The sequence below is a fragment of the Monodelphis domestica genome, chromosome 5 (genome assembly GCF_027887165.1).
Source record: "Monodelphis domestica isolate mMonDom1 chromosome 5, mMonDom1.pri, whole genome shotgun sequence".
NCBI lineage: Eukaryota > Metazoa > Chordata > Mammalia > Didelphimorphia > Didelphidae > Monodelphis > Monodelphis domestica.
Window position 1 is genome coordinate 149,323,328 of NC_077231.1, and position 19,263 is coordinate 149,342,590.

At 41.5% G+C, this 19,263-nt stretch overlaps 1 protein-coding gene across 2 annotated transcripts; it reads right to left on the reverse strand.

Annotated features, from left to right (window-relative positions):
• Window positions 1-229: 229 nt before the first annotated feature.
• UCMA (upper zone of growth plate and cartilage matrix associated) lies at window positions 230-19,014 on the reverse strand. Of its 2 annotated transcripts, XR_472818.3 has the most exons (6): window positions 18,401-19,014; window positions 17,976-18,041; window positions 17,770-17,862; window positions 13,826-13,924; window positions 501-699; window positions 230-397 (listed from the first exon to the last, which is right to left on the reverse strand). XR_472818.3 is itself a non-coding variant. In XM_001368339.4 (5 exons), exons 1-5 carry the CDS (start codon window positions 18,456-18,458, stop codon window positions 602-604), a joined length of 414 nt encoding a protein of 137 aa, XP_001368376.1. In that variant the 5' UTR covers window positions 18,459-18,588; the 3' UTR covers window positions 230-601. The 2 variants fall into 2 exon arrangements, 1 of the variants encoding a protein (XP_001368376.1); XM_001368339.4 differs by having other exon boundaries at window positions 230-699; window positions 18,401-18,588.
• Between the last annotated feature and the right edge of the window lie 249 nt (window positions 19,015-19,263).

Genomic DNA, 19,263 nt, shown 5'->3' on the forward strand with positions numbered 1-19,263 from the left:
CAGTTAGTTAGCAAGCATAGAGCCAACAGCTAAGTTTTTCTCTGAAAAAGTGTTTTGTAAGCTAATATGGAAATATATTTTGCCTGACTTCATATACGTGAAGAACATCATATTTCTTGTCCTCTCAATGAGTTGGAGGAGGGAGGGAGAGAATTCCAAACTGGAAATAAAAATGGAAAAAATATTATGTCGTAAATGCGGTATTCTTCAAATAAATTACAAAGCAATCTTCAAGCAAACATATACTTTTTATTTATTGACTGAGTGGGGGCTCTGTTCCTTTGATCAGCCATCCAGCTTTGAAGAGCACAGCAGGCAGAAACGACTCTAAGTTTGGCCTGCTCTATTAGATTACTTTGGCCTCTGGACTCTCCAGGTCACATAAAAAAGGAAGCATCTGAAAAAAAAAAAAAAAGTAAAAGCCTCGACCTTCCTAAGCAACAAGCAGAGGGGCTTTCCAAGGCCGCGGGGGACACTGGGTACCACTCGGAGATTCTTACAGCTCCTCCCCATCCGTATCTCTCAACCAGTGTGTCCCTGTGTAACCAGCAATTGTAAATGTCCTTTCGAACTTCCGGAGGAGTCTGCTTCCAGCTCGAGGCTAGATGCGGTGGCGGTTATAGAGATACGGCGGGTACAGGCCATCGTAGTGCCACTGACGCCATTGCTCGATCTGTTCCCGGCTCCGCTCCTCTTGTTCTGTCCCAGAGAAAAGAGAACATTCCGTTACACGCGGGCCCTGCAGGAGCCCTGATGTTGGATCCTTCTGCCTTGGGGCAGCCTTGTAAGCAGGAGTTAAGCTCCAATGGGCAGCCCCGACGTGGAGCGGGACAGAGCATCCTCGCGCGCGCGCGGCATATCGTCCGGGAGAAAAGGGGTTTCCGAGGCTTCTCTTGGACTTTGGGGCCCAAAGGAAATCGCTTTAATGAAACAAAGAAACTCCGCCCTAACACAGACTCGACTTGTTACTAGCCGGAACTCTGGACAAAGAATGAGGTGGGAGTAAACAATGGGACTCCCTCCAGGCCTCTTAGAGTGAGAATGAGCGCGATTGGGCAGACGGCTTAGAGTGCGAGTTTAGCCTGGAATAATTTTTTTTTTAATCTTTTGTTTTACGGATTTTTCTACCTGTACTTTTTTGACTGCCAGGCACATATACCAGAATTCTTGTGTGTTGAGTTCCATAATGTTGTCTTATTGTATGTATGTATATATGTAGAAACGTTAACATTTCAAAATATAAAATTACTTCTCCCCTCTGCAAATTGTCCCTGATCTGTGATTGACCAAATAAATAAATAAACAACAAAACAAACCTCTCAGTGCATTAGATGTGTTACCAACATGGCTATGGCAATAGAGGCAATTGGAACATGAGTGCTGTGGCACTGATTCCTTTCATTGGATGCACCCGGAGCCTGTCCCTTCATTTGACAAGGAAAGAAACTGAGGCCTAAAGAGAGTAAATGACTTACCTAGGGCCACATTACTACTATGTATATGAGCTGAAAGTTGAACCCAGGTCTATCTAATTCCCAATAAATCCTTTATAGATAGGTGGGTGACACAGTCAAGAAGAAAGGAGTTCAAATCCAGCTTCAAACACTTACTAGTTGTGTGGCCCTGGGAAAGTCACTTAACCTGTTTGCCTCAGTTTCTTCATCTATAAAATATCACTTAACCTTGTAGGGTTGATTTGAAGATCAAATGAGAAAAATAATACAAAGCACTTCACATCGTGCCTGGCACATAATAAACTATATAAAATGTTAGCTATTCGTATTATGCTAGACATGAGTATACTAGGCAAGTGATCACCTTGCCTTTGGTTTTTTCATATTTTTAAGTTTATTTTTAAATTTCCTTTATGATTTTTAATAGTGATTTTTTTGTTGATGACATTAAAATTCCCAGGATCTCTCTCTTCCCTGCACTCTTACATGTTTCTATGTATCGATTCTTTCCCTGGAGGTGTTCATTCACAAGCTGTTCTTCAAACATTTTTTCAGTTGCTGAATATAACATTCTCTTGGTTCTACACATTTAGCTCTTTATAATTTAATGTAGGTCTTTCCATTTTTTTTTTTGAAAACCCTTACTTTCTTCTCAGTATCAATTTGAAGACAGAAAAGTGGCTAGGGCTGGGCAACTGGGGCTAAGTAACTTGTCCAGGATCATACCTCTAGGAAGTGTCTGAGATCAGATTGGAACCCATCCCCCCCACACACCCCCTCCCACCCCCCACTCCCCGCCCCCCGCCCCGACTTCAGGCCCAGCACTCTCTGCTGGGCTACCTAGCTGCCCCTTCCTGGTTTGCTTGCTTGTTTTTAATGAACTTGCTTGTTATTTCTTACTGTGCAGGAGTATTCCATCACCATATTCCATCCTGATCATATGCCATGTGATTACACACAGGGGGCAGGGGGGCAGGAAGGGAGGGAAGGAGACAATTTAGATCGTATGGCTTCAGAAAAACCGATGGGGAAATTTGTTATCTCACGTAATGGTAAAATAAATATCTACAACCAAAAAAATCCAATCGTATGCCAAAACACCCCATTTCTCAGCAATGTCTTTTAGCTTTTTCTCTTGGTTTTCTTATGGTCCTTGGCTGGCTGGCCCCACATGGAGATCCCACATTCCTATTGTCATGATCCAAATCAGTGGCACAACATCTCCAATTGATGGCATCCCCCCTGCCGTTGCTTTAAGACTGTCAATGAGAAGCTTCTCACTACTGCTTGAGACAACTTCTTTCAATTTTGAATAGATCTAGTTACTAGCAATTTTTTTTCAACTTACAGCAAGTTGAAATTTGGTCTTCTGAAATTTGGTCTTCTGAAACTTCTACCTATTTGATATGCCCTCAGAAGTCAAATGGGGGGGGGGATCCCTTTTCTATATGGCAATCCTTTAGATAGATACTGGAAGGCTGCTATTATGTTTTCCTCTAAATCTTCTCTTATCCGGGTTATAAATATCCAATTATTTTTAGGCAATGAGTTAGTACAGCAGACAGAGCTCTGAGTCTAGGATCAAGAAGACCTGAGTTCAAATCCAGATTCAGATTCCAATTAGTTGTTTGGCTCTGAGTAAATCCTTTAATCTCTGCCTCAGTTTCCTCCTCTGTAAAATGAGAATAATAACAACTCCCCTTGGGATTATTATGAGCATCCATTGAGATATTTGTAAAGTGCTTTGAAAACCTTTGAATATTTTATAAGTGTTATTTTTCCTGATCCTCTCACAGAATGAACTGAAAACCTTTCCATATCCTGGTTGTCCTCCTTTCTCATTCTTCTATTTGTGAATGATCTCCTCATACCAAACACAGTAACTCTTGGTGAGGTCTCAGTCCAGGACAGAGTATGTACAGCATGGCTCCTTAGTCCTAGTCTCTATGCCTCTCAGGATAGCCTACAATCCCATGAGGTTTTCACTGAGTAGTTGCATTCCACTATCACTTCCAGGTCACTTTCAGAGGAACTGCTAAGGAGCCATACCTTCCACATCTTAAGAAGATGATTTTTTAAACCAAAGGCAGCAACTTGGCACCATCATGCCTAAAGTGTCAGGCTTGGAGTCATCTTCCTGAGTTCTGTGAATTTTAGATTTACTCCACCCTGCTTAGTCTTTAGAATTCTAGCAACCAGGAATGTATACACCCCCACTTAAGGATTAAGTGTGGGGGAGGGAGGTCTATGACCCATGTGTGCTAGCAAGTGACAAATCAGAACAACTGACTGAACCCCCTTGGGCTGTCCAAAGCCAAGTTTAAGCCACCATCAGTACATGTGAGACACAGCAAGTGATGTAAAGAATTGCCTTTATATTTCCTGGCATTTCCTGTGAGAGGAACTTTTTGCAGGCTTTGGCAGTGGAACTGAACTTGGAGCTCAGGCATGGGACCTCCGACAGCTTCCTTGAAATGACCATGTGGGTGAGTGATAAGGCTGACTTCCCTTCCCTTGACCTTTCTGAAGACGCCAGCCTCCAAGGAGGCCATCATCTTAGAGAAGGCCTCATGGTTAGAAGCTGAGCCAGATTTAATCTTCCTGGAAGGCCCCTTGGCTGAGGCCTCTGAACTCCCCCTGGCTCAGACCAGGCCGGAGCAGATCTTCCCTTTCTCTCTCCCTCATTCTTAATTTCTTCCTTCTATTGTAAATAAACCACCATAAAATTCCATTCTGAGTTGAGTATTTCATTAGGATTTAGAATTTAAATCCCTGGAGACCACTAAAATTATATTCAGTCTCAACTCTAAAAATTTACCCATAACAGTTCAAATCTAGCTTCAGATACTCACTAGCTATGCACCCCTGGGCAAGTCTCACTTGACCCTAGTAACCTCAGTTTCCTCATTTGTAAAAGGAAATGGGAAACTGTAGCATACCAGGCATGTTGGCATCTGGGATGTATGATTGATGTATTGATATTGTATTACCAGACACATGGTCAGACCTCTTGATGGTCATTGTATGGAAAGGGCTAGGCCAAGGGACTAGCAAAGGACGGGCAAATTCATGGGCTGGGCCACGCTGCCTCAGCTCAGAGTACTGTCATTTGCAAAGCCCGGGCTAACAGCCATGCCTCCACTCGGACTACACTCATTTGCAAAGCTCAGGTTGGATTAATCTCCACCTCTTTGATCTCATCATTATCAATTTAACCAATGTTAAGACCTAGGTCATGTTAGGTATTCGTTGATCCACATTCCTAAAAACCTTCAATAAATCCTGGGGACGAGCACAAAACTCTCACTGACTAGCCCTTTACTAGCTCTCCAGCTCGCTCTCTTCCCCTTCACTTCCTCTCTCCCTCTATTCCTCCTCGATTCTCTCAGTCTTACTCTTACTCTCTCTCTCCTTCCCTCCTCTCCTCTTACCTCTCTTGCTTCACTATATCTTTTTCCTAGCGATGCTGTCGCCCGGAGTTGAGACACCCCCTTTCCTAGCGATGCAGTTGCCCCAGTGCCTCCTAATAGGAGGCACCAGGGAGTTGAGGCTCCCCACTTTTTCTAGCAACACTGTGGCCCCCAAAGCAGACTCTTTTGTCTATAGAGTATCAAGGAGTTGGTACTCCCCACCTATTCTCTTATTCCTCTTTTTTCCTCGGAGTTCGCGTTACTCCCCATGTGTTTCAACTTTTGTCTTTGAGTCATTATTATCCTCCCATTTCCTTAGCCTCCTCTCTCCACCTCAGGTTATTACCCACAGATAAATAATATCGGACTCCGGTCGGGGGTCGCTATACTACCGCACCACCGAGGTAGTACTCTTAGAGGGTTACCTGGCACAATAAAAAGTTAAGACACTGGGTTGTCAGCCTTAGTGAAAAGAGAGCCAGCCTCAGAGCCAGGAGGACCCAGGTTCAAATTCTGCCTCTGATGTATACTGGCCTCTACCAATGGAATCACAGGTCTATCCTATGCTCGTATAACCAGAATGTGTCAGAAGTGGGACTTGAATTCAGGTATTCCTGACTCCAAAGCCAGATTTCTGTGCATTAGTCCAATCTGTCTCTCCTTTATGTAAAAATAATGGTAATAACTGTTGAAATAAATAAAATTGAAATTGGCGCTCCTTTTTCCATGTTCTAGCTGGGATTCATGTTTTGGTTAGAGGTTCAACTAGAAGATCTCTAGGATACTTCCCCAATCTGCAATTCTAGAATTCCTTAATTTTTTTTTTTTTCAAAAACAAGACACCAGATCTCTGAGTTGCAAATGAGGCGGGGAAAATACCATTTTCTGGTTAGCACCTTGGTCTAAGTTTTCTCAGTGTATTCTCAAAGAAGTTTGTATTTTCAATGAGTAAAGTCAGTGATGTGTTGGGTCAAAACGTGTTAGTAAAACCTGCTCTGTGTCTTGGCTAATCACACCCCTGGAGCTGTCCTGTCTCCTCAGGAGTGCATGGGCAAAGATTTCCTAGGCTCTTTGGCCTTTTATTATTGTGTCCTCTTGACACAAGTTTTCTTAGTAAGAGTATACTTCCCAGCGATCCAGAGCAAACAGATGGAGAGGCCAGTGGCCACAGGACTAAATGACTGGCTGTTTGCCCCCAAGAACATCTCGCTGCTACTTAGCAGTATGCTGCAATTGCTCTGAGCTTTCCTCTACTCGAATGGATCAAGAAGGAATCAATAGAATCCAGAAGAAGGGGGGGCTACAGAAAAGAGCTTTATTTTCAGTGACAGCCATTTTTTATTTTAACCCCTCATCTTCTGTCTTAGAATTGATACTAAATATTGATTCCAAGGCAGAAGTGTGGTAAGGGTTAGGCAGCTATGGTTAGAAGACTTGCCTAAGGTCACACACCTGGGAAATGTCTAGAGTTAAATTTGAACCCAGGACCTCCTGTCTCTAAGCCTGTCTCTCTACCTTCTGAACCACTTTGCTGCTTCTATTGATAGCCTTTTAAGGGACACACCATCTGCCCTTCCCATCACAAAAAAAAAAAAAAAAAAAAACAGGAATAGAATTGAAAGTACTGTGGCTTCCCTTTCAATTCCACTTTCTTCCAACCCCACCATCTTTTAGTCTCCTGGGAAAAAAAAAAGGATAAGGAGGAGGAGGAGAGGAAAGATGAGAAGGAGGAGGAGGAGAGGAAAGATGAGAAGGAGGAGGAGAAAGAAGAGGAGGAGGAGGAAGAGGAGAAGAAAAAGAAGAGGAGGAGGAGGAAAAACATGTTGTGTGGAGTTAATAAATGTTCTTGTTGTCTATCAAAAAATAAGTAAATAAAATAGCCCTGGATTACTAGTTCCATTGAGTAGTCCCTGGGCAGGAGGTGATGGCAGATACAGTTATGGTGCAATAGTTTTTTCCTTCTCTCCCTTTAGACACCTTCAAAATAATCAAGGTACCTAAAGAACCACTATTGGGAAGCTAGATAGAGTACAAGGCCCAGATCCAAGAAGAATATTCATCTTCCTGAGTTCAAATCTGGCCTCAGACGCTTACTAGCTATGTGACCCTGGGCAAATCACTTAACACTTTTTGCCTCAGTTTCCTCATCTGGAAAATGAGCTGGAGAAGAAAATGACAAACCACTCCAGTGTCTTTCCCAAGAGAATTCCACATAGTATCATGAAGAGTTGAATATCACTGAAACAACATACTCAAATCTATATCACCAATATCTGAGAAGCAGCTTGGCATCACAGATAAGGAGCTGCCTTGGAAGACAGGAAGACTTGAGTTCACAACCCAGCTTCGACACAGGTTGTGTGACCCTAGGCAAGTGTTCTAGACAAGTCTCTAAGATTGCAGGTGGAAGAAAAAGATGCTGGCCTGTACTGATAGAGGGAGTCTCCTCACCAGAGAATTCCCTATACCAATGAAATCACTCCAGTCTTTGTCTACCTGTCCTTCTAAGTGGTGGTTGGGAGTGGAATAGAAGAACTCTGGTATTTAATTACACACATTAAGGGCAAACATCTTCTTGTCCCGTAAACCAGACCTAAACTGCCTCATGGATTTAGCATCTTCTCTAGCTCACAGCATCAACATTTAACCCATAGACTTTAAAGTCAACTTGCCACCATTCATGTCCCTTAGTCACAGGAGTTGGGTTCCCCTTTCCACTAAATCTCTGGCTTTAGCATCACTCTCATTTGCACACTGGAAGAATTCATTAGAACTTTCTGACACTTGAACAACAATTCTGTGGAGGGCAAAAGTGAAGGAATTACCAGGAACCCACTCTTTAGCCCTCCTAAACTCCATTATCACTTTCATCATTTCTGTGTATGAAAAGTCCAAGAAGATATCACCACCTGTTAAGAATTCTCACTAATACACTGTGGTATAATCGAACGTAATGGACTTCTCCATTAGTGGCAGTGTAATATCCCTGAACAACTTGCAGGGATCCAGGAGAAAAAAACACCATTCATAAGCAAAGGATAAACTATGGGAGTGGAAACACCGAGGAAAAGCAACTGCCTGAATACAGAGGTTGAGGGGACATGACAGAGGATAGACTCTAAATGAACACTCTAATGCAAATACTATCAACAAAGCAATGGGTTCAAATCAAGAAAACATCTAATGCCCAGTGGACTTACGCGTCGGCTATGGGGGGTGGGGGGGGGGGGAGGAAAAGAAAATGATCTATGTCTTTAACGAATAATGCTTGGAAATGATCAAATAAAATATATTTAAAAAAAAAGAATTCTCCTGGGTTTTAATTATAGACAAGGACTTTACAACCACTTCATTACTTTGGGGACATAAATCAATATAACAATTCTTTAGGAACCTTGAATTCAAGTTCTTAGCTGTGGAAGAGACTCAGGCAGGCTTCCACATATGATCCCTGATTCTAATAAAATCCCCTATGACTATATTTCTCTACCCCCCTGAAAAAAGGAGCTAGAAAACAGGGATTTATCCTTTTAACAAAAAAGAACTCAGATTCTTAACCTACAGAAGAAAAATATCAGAACTTCACTATATTTGAAGAGTTCTATATATGGTCACTTTCCAGAATTTAAGGTCAGATCTTATTCTGTAAGATGTCATAAGATATGGTGATCTTCTTGTATATTATCCTATATAGTAATACTCATCTACAAGTCAGAAAAGCTCATCACTTACAGACAGCAGAAAGGAAACCCAGCCTGCCAAGGAGGAGAGACTTTTCTATGATGCTGTGAAAAGCTCCAGTTGAGCCTAAGGTATCTAGGCTTTTGGGGGACCTAAATTTTGGACAGGAAGAAGTATATAAAAATAGGAAACAAAATCTTGGAGTCTTTCTATATAGCTCAGAGCCATCCAGAGAAATTAAATGGAATCCCAGAACTATTGAGAAATGTCTAGCTATGTTTAGAACAGACACTTCAAGACTTCCTCTTAGAACATGCACATATCCATTTCTGGGTTAGGTTATTCACAAGCTAATAGCTAATCTGATTTTTCTGCTTGTATGCTGCCTGTAGTAAGGGATTTTAGCAGGAGCAAGCTGACAGCAAGAGATCCTGCAAACAAACATTACACACAGAACTCTCAGGAGCTGGCTGGGGAACTGAAAAAATGGGCAATTTCTGAAGCAATTTCTTCTCTGGAAGAGAAAGAGGCTGCTGCTTTTCTAGCAGTCAGGAGTGCCAAGAGGGTTTCTGTATGGTACTTCTGGTGTGGACCAAGAGAGCCAGTGATGCCCTCTTCTTTGGCTTTCTGATTGGAAGAATAGGAGCATTAAATTCTGAGAAGCAAGGTATTATGATCCCTTGCTGGATTAGGGATTCAATGATTGGTCTTATACCCTCAATTGCTTCTTTAGTCAAGGGATATTGAAGTACACAAGTAGCTGGTCCTTCCTTAGTCCTCACCCTTACTGGAGTAGCTGATTTCAATAGACCTACATCTGTGGAAGACTTTGACCAAAGATCTTCAGGGATATCCTCAGGATAGATGGAATCTAAGTCACCCTCTGTACTGACTGAATCTAAGAACAGCAATGGAAAAGCTTTCAGAGATTCTTCTGGTAGATGTAATGAGATATCACCAGTATCAGTACATTGGATCGTTGTCCTTAGTTTACATAATAAATCTCTACCTAAAAGATTCATTGGACAGCCTTGCATACACATACATACTTACATGCATGCTCCACAGATAATGGAACTAAAGTAAGCATTTTTGGTTGTAATTTTGTTACTCTCTGCGGTCTACCAGTAGCACCCTTTACTTCCATTGTACCAATAGCTCTATAATTCTTAGGAAAACTTTGCAAAACTGATTTACTGGTTTCAGGATCAACCAGAAGGTCATAAATCTGGTCTCCAATAGTTACAGACACATATGGTTTTGTACAATTTGGTGGTTGAAATGTTTCCAACACCAGTGCTACCATGTGTGGTAGGAAGACATTTTTTGTTGTTGTTGTTTTGGTTCTGTTATTTGGTATTTGTTATTACTAATCACAGTGGATAATAATAACATGTATCCTGTATTTTATAGCAACTTCCTGTACACATTGAACATCAATATCAAGAATATCAAGAAAGCCAAAGAAGAGGGAATCACTGGCTCTCTGGGCCCACCCCAGAAATACCAGACAAAAACCCTCTTGGCTCTCCTGACTGCTAGAGAAAAGCAGTAGCCTCTCTCTCTTCCAGAGGAGTCCACCAACTGTTCCAGAAACTGCCTGTGTGTTCAGTTCCCCAGCTCCTGAGAGTTCTGTGTGGAATGTTGGTTTGCAGGATCTCTTGCCATCAGCTTGCTTCTGCTAAAATCCCTCACTACATGCCTCAAGAGGGCATCTAGGGAAGACCTGAGTTCAAGTACTGCCTCAGATACTAGCTATATGACCCAGGGCAAGTCACTTGCCTCTGTTTGACTTAGTTTCCTTATCTGTAAAATGAGCTAGAGAAGGAGATGGCAAACCACTGCAAATGAATTTTGGTTTTATAAGATTATTTTCTTACAAAAATGAATAATATGGAAATGCTTTGTGTGATAATACATGTATAACTCAGGGGAATTGCTTGTCAGCTCTTGGAGAAGGAGGGAAGAGGGGAAGGAGACAATATAAATCATGTTACTTTTGGGAAACATGTATAAATTTGTTACTGGAATAAAATAAAGATAATTAAAAAAAAAAAGCAAATGAAAGGAGCAGCTGGGTGGCTAAGTGGACTGAGAGGCCCAGAAACAGGAGGTCCCGAGTTCAAAGCTAGCCTTAGACATTGCCTAGCTATGTGACCCTGGGCAAGTGACTTAACACCCCATTGCCTAGCCCTAACTGCTCTTCTACCTTAGAACCAATAACCAGTATTGATTATAAGATGGAAGGTAAGGGTTTTTAAAAAATTAAAAATTAAAAAAAAAATGGAGTCATAAAGAATCAGACATGACAGAAATGACTGGACATCAATGCAGTCCAATATGAAACCATTACTAGGACTTTTCATTCAAATAAGTATTGGAAATCTTCAAAGAAAGGTTGCTGACAATGGGAAGATCTGATTGTAGGGGCCTTACATCTTCCCTAGAGATTGATCCCATCTAAAGCAAAGTGATCCACTCTTATCCAGGAGGGAATTGTGGTGGTTCAAGGAATAGACTCTAGGTGAGAGGACCCAAGTTTAGGTTCTGACACTGCCACTTGCTACCATATGATCTTAGGTAAGTCATTTAGCCTCCTCAAGTCCAAGTTTCCTCTTCCATAAAATGAAACAATTGGACTAGATGACTCCTAAAGATACTTTTGAGTTTAAATCTATGACCCTATGAATGTACACATAGCAAGAAGATTGACTTCATGGAATGAAAATAGAAAATCTCTCTGAAAAGATATCTAGAAACCTCAGTTGGATAATTAACTAGAAAATGTAGTACTTGGGGACCTTTCCAAATTGTTGGAGGCATCTGAGTGATTTGTTGACATCCATATACAAAAACCATTGGCAGCAGTAGCTACCATGTTGCTGTGGGAAGATTAGTGTCTTTCAATAGCATTTACTGGTGGATAATTTGTGCCTGTGCTTATGTTTGGCTCATGTTTTACAGATCCATTTCTAATGCATGTTTCTTAGTTTGCTCCCGTCTTGAGGTTAGACCTCTGTAGAAGTGTAGTAATAAAGTTGTGTGGTTTTCAAGGCTGAGTGGATAAGAATGGGATTGGATGCTAGGTTGGCCCTGGGCCAAGCCATTTGGAAATGAGTTAAATATCACCCTGCAACCATCATCACTGCTTGTTGAATGACTTGCTAAGGCAAGGAAAAAACAGTCAAGTTCTGTCTCCTCATACAACTACTCTCATTCTCCATCACTGGATTTAGGCTTGGGTGTGAGCAGAGAAAATTTGGGTGAATGGAACAGGCAAATAGAGACAGTGGTACAAAGTTGGAGCCATAGTCAAAGGGTCTTTGGGAACCCACAAGTAAGTCATTAGTCAGTACAAGACTCATTTAAAGAGATCGATTTCACCCTCTCAGCATCCTAGAAATTTACTAAATGAGCACCCACTATCACAAAACAGACTCTTTCTTGGATTTCTCTTGAGTGTGAGAAAACTTTCAAATACATATCTTCTACCAGGATTCAGTCCTGTGTCTCATCTGCCTATCAAATATCCCCACCTGGCACCACAAACTCAAGATATCCCAAACCAAATTAATTAGTTTTTCCCTCTAGTTTTTTCTTCCTTCTCACCATTTTCTTTCTTTGGCATCACCCTTTCCCCATTCTCTCACACTGGAAACTGTGCATTGGCTATCTTCCCTTCTTCACCTCTGATATCTAATCAATTACCAAGTCCCATTGATTCTATTTCTACAATATTTCTTGTATCAGTCACCTCATCCTCAATTCCTTCTTCCATCGTTCTAGGGCAGGACCTCGTTACTTCCCATTTAGTCTACAATAACCTAACAGATCTTCCTCTATCTACTCTCCTACCTCTAATCTATCCTTCACACTGTTAGGAACCTTCCTATTTGGTCATTCTATGTTAACAGCTGACAATCAGTTACCTTCTACCTTTTTGGAATGAGGGATAGACTACTTAGAATATTCTGCCTTTCTCCATGCTTTAGCCAGAAGAGGGGATCTCAAGCAAGATTTGTAAGGCATTGAGTGCAGAGCTTGGTACATAAATGATGCTTAATAAATGCTTGTTCTCTTCTCTTTCTCCCCAGGAAAGAACAATTCCTCAATGTTTACAGTTAAACAGTTTAAGGGGGAGATTTTCTGTTTGGGAATAGGGCAGGGCTGCAGTTGAGTCAAAACTCTGGTCCCCAATGAATCATGCTGATGGGACTGAGTTTCCTGCCATGGATAGGTAGAAAAAAACGGCCTTCTTAAGGATTAATATGGAAATAGCTATTGAGTGATAATACGTGTATAACCCAGTGGAATTGCATGTTGGCTTTGGGAGGGGGCAGAGGGAAAGGGGAGGGATAGTACATGAATCATGTAACCATGGAAAAATACTTAAATAAAAATTAAAAAAACTACCTTCTTTCTTGCAAAAAGTGGAGATAATGCCACTGGTTTTCAGATCTGGCAGAGTTTAGATAATACAAAAGATAAGGCAGAAGCACATGACCTAGTGTCCATAAAGGATAAGTAGGGCTTTCGGATATTGGTCATTCTTTTGACCTTATGGAGCCAGGAACAGACCTCTTCATCCAGCTTCTCTTCTGAAGAACAATTGAAAGCATTATGACTCTTCCTCTGAATGGCAATGGTCAGGAGGCTATTCCTCCAGGAAGCAGACAAAGATCTTTTTCTCTTTTAATCTCTCCCCCAGGATCCAGATGGGCCCAACTGGCCACAGGAGAAAGATCCATTGCCATCTTCTTTTCCAAAATCATCGCATGCCATATGCTTTAATGATATTATTAGAATTTTAACTTCATTCATGTAGACACCATTTGATGCATCTGTTCTGAGTTAAGAATTTCTCTCTAATAGTCCACATGTACGAATGAAAGTCTCCCTCCATTCAACAACTGTTGAGCCAAATTGTATATATTTACTGGAATTCAACCCACCCAGTACTCAGTCCACCGGTGTCAAGATCCCCAGGAGACCTCTGGAATTTAGTGGGTCTGGAGTACTGCTAACAGTTTTTACATGTTCCCTTTTTGTGGACAATATCCCTAATTTCCTCCTTGAAGTCAGCCTTTGATATTAATTCAAAACCAGATTTTTACCAGTATGAAAATGCAGAGGAAGAGAGGAGAGGAAATAATGTGATTTCCACCCAACACACACACTCACTCACTCACACACACACACACACACACACACACACACACACACACACACACACACATTCTCTCTGTCTGTCTGTCTGTCTGTCTGTCTGATGATCCTTACCATCATTCTGTTCCTCCACAAAGTTCTCAAACTCGTTCCTTTGCTCCTCGTAATACTCCCGCCGATGTTCATCTGCTCGCAGCTGTTGCCTATTCTCGGCTGTGGAAGAGAATTTACCCAGAGTTTCCATGGAGGAAGGAAATGCCTAACTTCTTAGGAAAACCCCAATCATTAAACCCAGAGACTTCTCATCTCATCTCTCCCTGGAGAGAAGCAGTGATAGACTAACAAAAAGGAGAGGGTGCACAGCTAACCTTCAAGCCTGCCCCAGACCCCCTGGGGAATCCAGCCCCCAGTAAATGATTTATCTAATGAATGAACCCAGGTCAGGACTAAAGCTGCAAGATTTGGGGAGCAACATGCTCTCCATGAGGAATGTTTTTTTTTAATTAATATTACTTTCACGCACAAACATATTTTCAATGGCAGAAATTCTACTCCCTCTACCACAGAGAATGAATGACTTCATTCAAATCCCTTGATTTACATTGAATACTTGAAACTTCCAGTGAATAGTAACTACATGACCTTGGCCAAATTGCTTGATGTCTCTGGGGCTCAGTTTCCTCATCTGTAAACTGACAGTTTTGGACTTGATGACCTCTAAGCTTCCTTTTATCTCTAAATCTCAGGATTTTTACTTTAGGAGTGAGAACAACTAACAATAACATGAAAAAAATTATTTTTATGTAAGTAATTTTTGATAACTATCCTTACTACTTGGGGGGGGGGTCCCGACTTGTGTAGCAAGGATAATTAAGTGACTTGGGAATTTAATTGGGAGGTAAATACTCTAGCCACCAGGATGGCCTCAACTTCAAAGCCAAAGCATTTTCCACTATGCCCTGCAGTCTCCAAAGGATCTCAGTTATTTGATGAAATTAAAGAGAATTAACCTGAGGCATCAAGGTGACACAGTGGATAGCGCCAAGGGCTTAGAATCAGGAAGAGTTGAGTTCAAATCCAGCCTCAGGCACTTACTAACTGTGTGATCCTTGTCAAGTCATTAGCTTCTTTTATTAGCTTCTTTTCCCCATCTGAAAAATGATTTGGACAAGGAAATGGCAAACCACCCCGGATATTTGCCAAGAAAACCCCAAATGGAGTCATGAAGAGTCAGATACAACTCCAGTGACTGAGCAACAACAATCTGAGGCTTATATTGTGAACTAGCAGGAAGTCTTGAAAATTATTTCAATCAGCTGATCAATCAGACACAATTGCTTACTCTGGGGACTAAATGGGGAGGATGGAGGCAAAAACATTCCCTGCCCCCAAGAGCTGACATTCTAATGAAGAGACAAATAAAGAAATCTGTACATACAAGCTACGTAGTTACTGGACACAGAAGGTTCCAACTCCTCCTTAACAGGACTTTCACTTGCCTGGAAATCCTAGACAAGTTGCTTTGTCTCAATACAATTCCTAGCCTGCCCAGACTTTTGAGCTGCCAAGGTGAGCTGTTATTCAGGCTGAGAACTGAGATTTCCAGATATTCTTCAGATGAACTAACGCTTAACTTTGCCTTCTAATGACTTGGACAAAATAACAGACAATTAGAATTAACTGACATCTATAAAGAACTTAAAGCTGGCAACATATTTACCATATGGAGGCATCATTTGATCCAAACTGTTTCGATAGCTAAAGTAGAAAGCTGAATAGACCGACACAGAGAGAGGAGAGAGAGAGATGGATGGATAGATGGATAGAGAAAAGCAATCTATTAAGTGCTTAACATGGGCTTAAGGAATTAAGAAAATGCAGGTTTCGTGGGCAAACTCTGGTTGTTGTTTGCACATCCTCACATCTCCAGAAAATGTTATCGTGTTTCATTTTTAAAGTTTAATTCTTTAAAATTTTAGTTTGTCAAATAGAGATAATGTCCTTAATGACTGAGTATTCAGTAAATATGTCTTTCTTTTTCTTTTTTTAAAGTAAAGGTGCGCACACTAATGTAACGTGTTAGAGACAACCCTGAAATGGTGCTTGCCCTTTGTCCAACCTGGTCTGAGGTGTAGCCAAGAAGTCCATCATCCAGTACCATTCCCATGAGTTCGGTGGGTATACATTTTTGCCTAGTGAGACTGAATGGGGAAGCTGCTGTAGAGTCCTGAGGGTCCACCATGCTGTCCTGTGCCTCCTGCAGCATATGGGGGAGCTCCTGTTCCAAACTATGTGCTCCTGTCTATATTGAGCACCTGAAAGTTTTGATCTACACCTCACTATCTGGAGCCACCTAAAAGGATGGCAAATACATATTGCTGTCCTTAAGGAAATGCCTATTCTTCAAGTGGAAACGTCTCCAAGAGTTTATCTTCCTGGAGTCCTCCTTTTGAAAACTGCCTGAATAATTGAAAAAAATCTATTTAAACATATGGGAATTTATTTTGCTTTACTATATATATGAATATATATGTATATATACACATATATATTTGTTTCAAGGGTTCTTCCCCTCACCCTTTTCAGTGGGGGTGAGGAAGTGAGAAGGAGATATGGTAAATTTTCATTAGTCGGAAAAACAAAACAATTTAATTTCTTATATTCATAAAACAAAAATTCTGAATCCAAAATTGTGTGAGGACCATATGTTTGCTTTCTTATTGAAGTAGTTTTTATCCAACTCAGAAGACAGATATTCCAACTCTGAACTACTTAACTCTTTCATCCCCATCATATGAAAAAAATCTATTATATTTCTACTTTCCGGTTAGTAATCAAGGAACTATTTATTGTGGGTATATTATGTACAAGACAAGTTGTGTGCTACAGGAGAAATCAATTCACTTACCCACATATATGAGCCAGCTTTGTATAGTTTGGTGTCAAGAAGATCTGGGATTAAGACTTATCTAGGTTGCCTCCTAGATGGATGACCGCGGGCAAGTCACTGAACTGCTCAGTACTCTAAACAATTCACCCAAACTACAAGTTTTTTAAAAACAAATTTAAATGTTTTTCAATTAACAAAAATGTATATTCTTTCCCTTTCTTCCTTTTCCCATTAAAAAAGGAAAGAAACCCAAGTCTCCTTAACAAATGTACAAAATCAAGCAAAATATATTCCTACATTGACCATGTCCAAAAGAAGTGTGCCTTGTTTTATAGCCCAAGTCTATCACCACTCGGACAGGAGTTGGACAGCAAGCTTCTCCAGATCCTCCAGAAGCATGGTTAGTCATTGTATTGATCTGAGTTCTTAGGTTTTTCAGACGTTACTTGTCTAAAACTAGAATATATTCACAACTTGGCCCTTGTGTTTCGGCAAAGGAAGTTTCCATGCTGAGTTCTCCAAACTGATAAAATCATAGGAGAGAGAGAGAGAGACAGACAGAGAGAGAGAGAGACAGAGACAGAGATAGAGACAGAGACAGAGAGAGCTCTGACAGAGACAGAGACAGAGACAGAGACAGAGACAGAGACAGAGACAGAGACAGAGACAGAGAGAGAGAGAGAGACAGAGAGAGAGACAGAGAGAGAGAGAGAGAGAGAGAAATGTTCTGTGATTTTTTGAGCCTGGGAATACCTTCTGCCAATTCAGATAACTTAGAAAATAAGTCTTAGAAAACTGAGGCTTAGGTTGCATAGCTAATGTCAGAGGTGTTCCTGTTGCAAATCTAGCACTTTCTCTACTCTGTGTTGCTGTGTCTCCCAGCCTAAATTCCATTTAGAGATATAAAAGGCAAACAGAAAATACAAACAATCATGTACCAGTGTATATGAGGATCTACAAATAAATATTGCTGGGTAGTATGGTAAACAAAGATAATCCCAGCAAAAACATATTTTTTTCTCTAATTTCAAATTTATGGAAGTCCACTTTCTTATCTTTTACCCTCAGCACAACAATTACTCTTCCTGACTACTAGGAGATAGCTCAGGAGAAGGAAACAGAGAAGGCTAGGAACTTGGCACCAATATTGATCGGTCTCCTCACCCACCATTCAGCTCATCCCGCGATTTTGGGGATCTCTTGGCACGCTTTTTGAAGAAATTAGAAGCATCTGGTTCCTGGAGGAAGATCTTTTTCAAATCTGGAAGCAGAAACATTGCCTGATCACAAAAGGTGCAGGGTCGCTGGGATGCTCGAGGCAGCTGGCAGGAGATGGTGGTTTCTCCTCTTTGCTGAACTAGCAACTCTACTTACTTTCTTTGTCCTCTTCTCCAGCTTCTTGCTTAGAGCCCACAGCTGCACCTTCCCCAACCTCAAGAACTAGATGAAAATAATGCAGAGACAAAACTGAGGGCAATGGAGCAGCCAAGCATCATATGGATGAAACCCTCAAACCCCATACATGCCCAAGATCACATCCTTAAACCCTAGTTCCCCAATCACTAGTTTAGGGATTCATTCTCTCACTTTCAAGTGGCAGGACATTCCCCCTCCTAGGAAACCACAAAGCTGGCCATTCCGTGTAACCTTCTTTAGCCCCCCAACACTCTCATACATCCCCCTTCTTCAGCAGCCTGGAAAATGCAGTTTCTCCTCCCATGGGATCAGGGCAGAAAGTGTGGAGATCCAATTTATCTTTGCTTTAAAGGGATCTGGAGTTCTCTGTTGCTCATACTTACTAGCTAAAAGCACCAATGTGGTAAGGCAAGAGAGGAAAAGAATTTGCTTCCAAATCATCTTTGTTGAGCTGAAGGATTGCCCCTTGGAATAATGGAGAAGAGGAAGCAGGTTGTGGAGATTCAGATTCAGGTTCTTCCTAAGTCAGGCAGGCTTGGAGGAAGGGAGGAAGGGGGAAGGAGGCTGGCAGAAGGGATGCCTCTGGTGAGGAAAGGGGAGGGGTGTGTATTGACTGGAGCTTCAATTGGCTGTCCCTGCCTGGGATATTGGAGATGTTTCAGGCAACTTGAAAACATCTGCAAAAGTTGAACTTGTGTACGGGTTCCCTGGACACCTAGAATGGCAAAGCCTCTCCCACACCTGCCAGGCATTAGAGCCCAGCCAAATGATGCCCTACTTAGAATGCCCAGGCCAGGAGTCAACTTCAAGCAGCAGAAGTGTAGGAATCCAAAAGGCCAAGAAAGCTCCTGCTATTCTGCTGTCAGGAATGCTCTTGCCAGACTGCCCAAAGGTTTCCAAAGGACAGATTCTATTGAAAGAGAAGCATCCAAAAAGCATGGAAAGACTTCTATGACCTGAGTGCATGAAGTAAGTAGAACCCGGAAAACAACATACAAGACCAGGAAAATATAAATAGAAGGAACCCCAAAAAACCCACCCCAAAGACAAATCTGACCCCAGGGAATAACTATGTACAAATAAGGTGCACGCAGGAGAAATTGGAGATGATCAGTGGAGGGAGGGCACTAGCATTAAAGGAAATCAGGGAAGACGGGGAAGCCAGGAGGCAGAGAAGAAGACAAGAATTGAGTTTGGAGGAGGGCCAGTAAAAGGGCCCAGTCTGCTGGAGTGTCTGGTTCAAAGA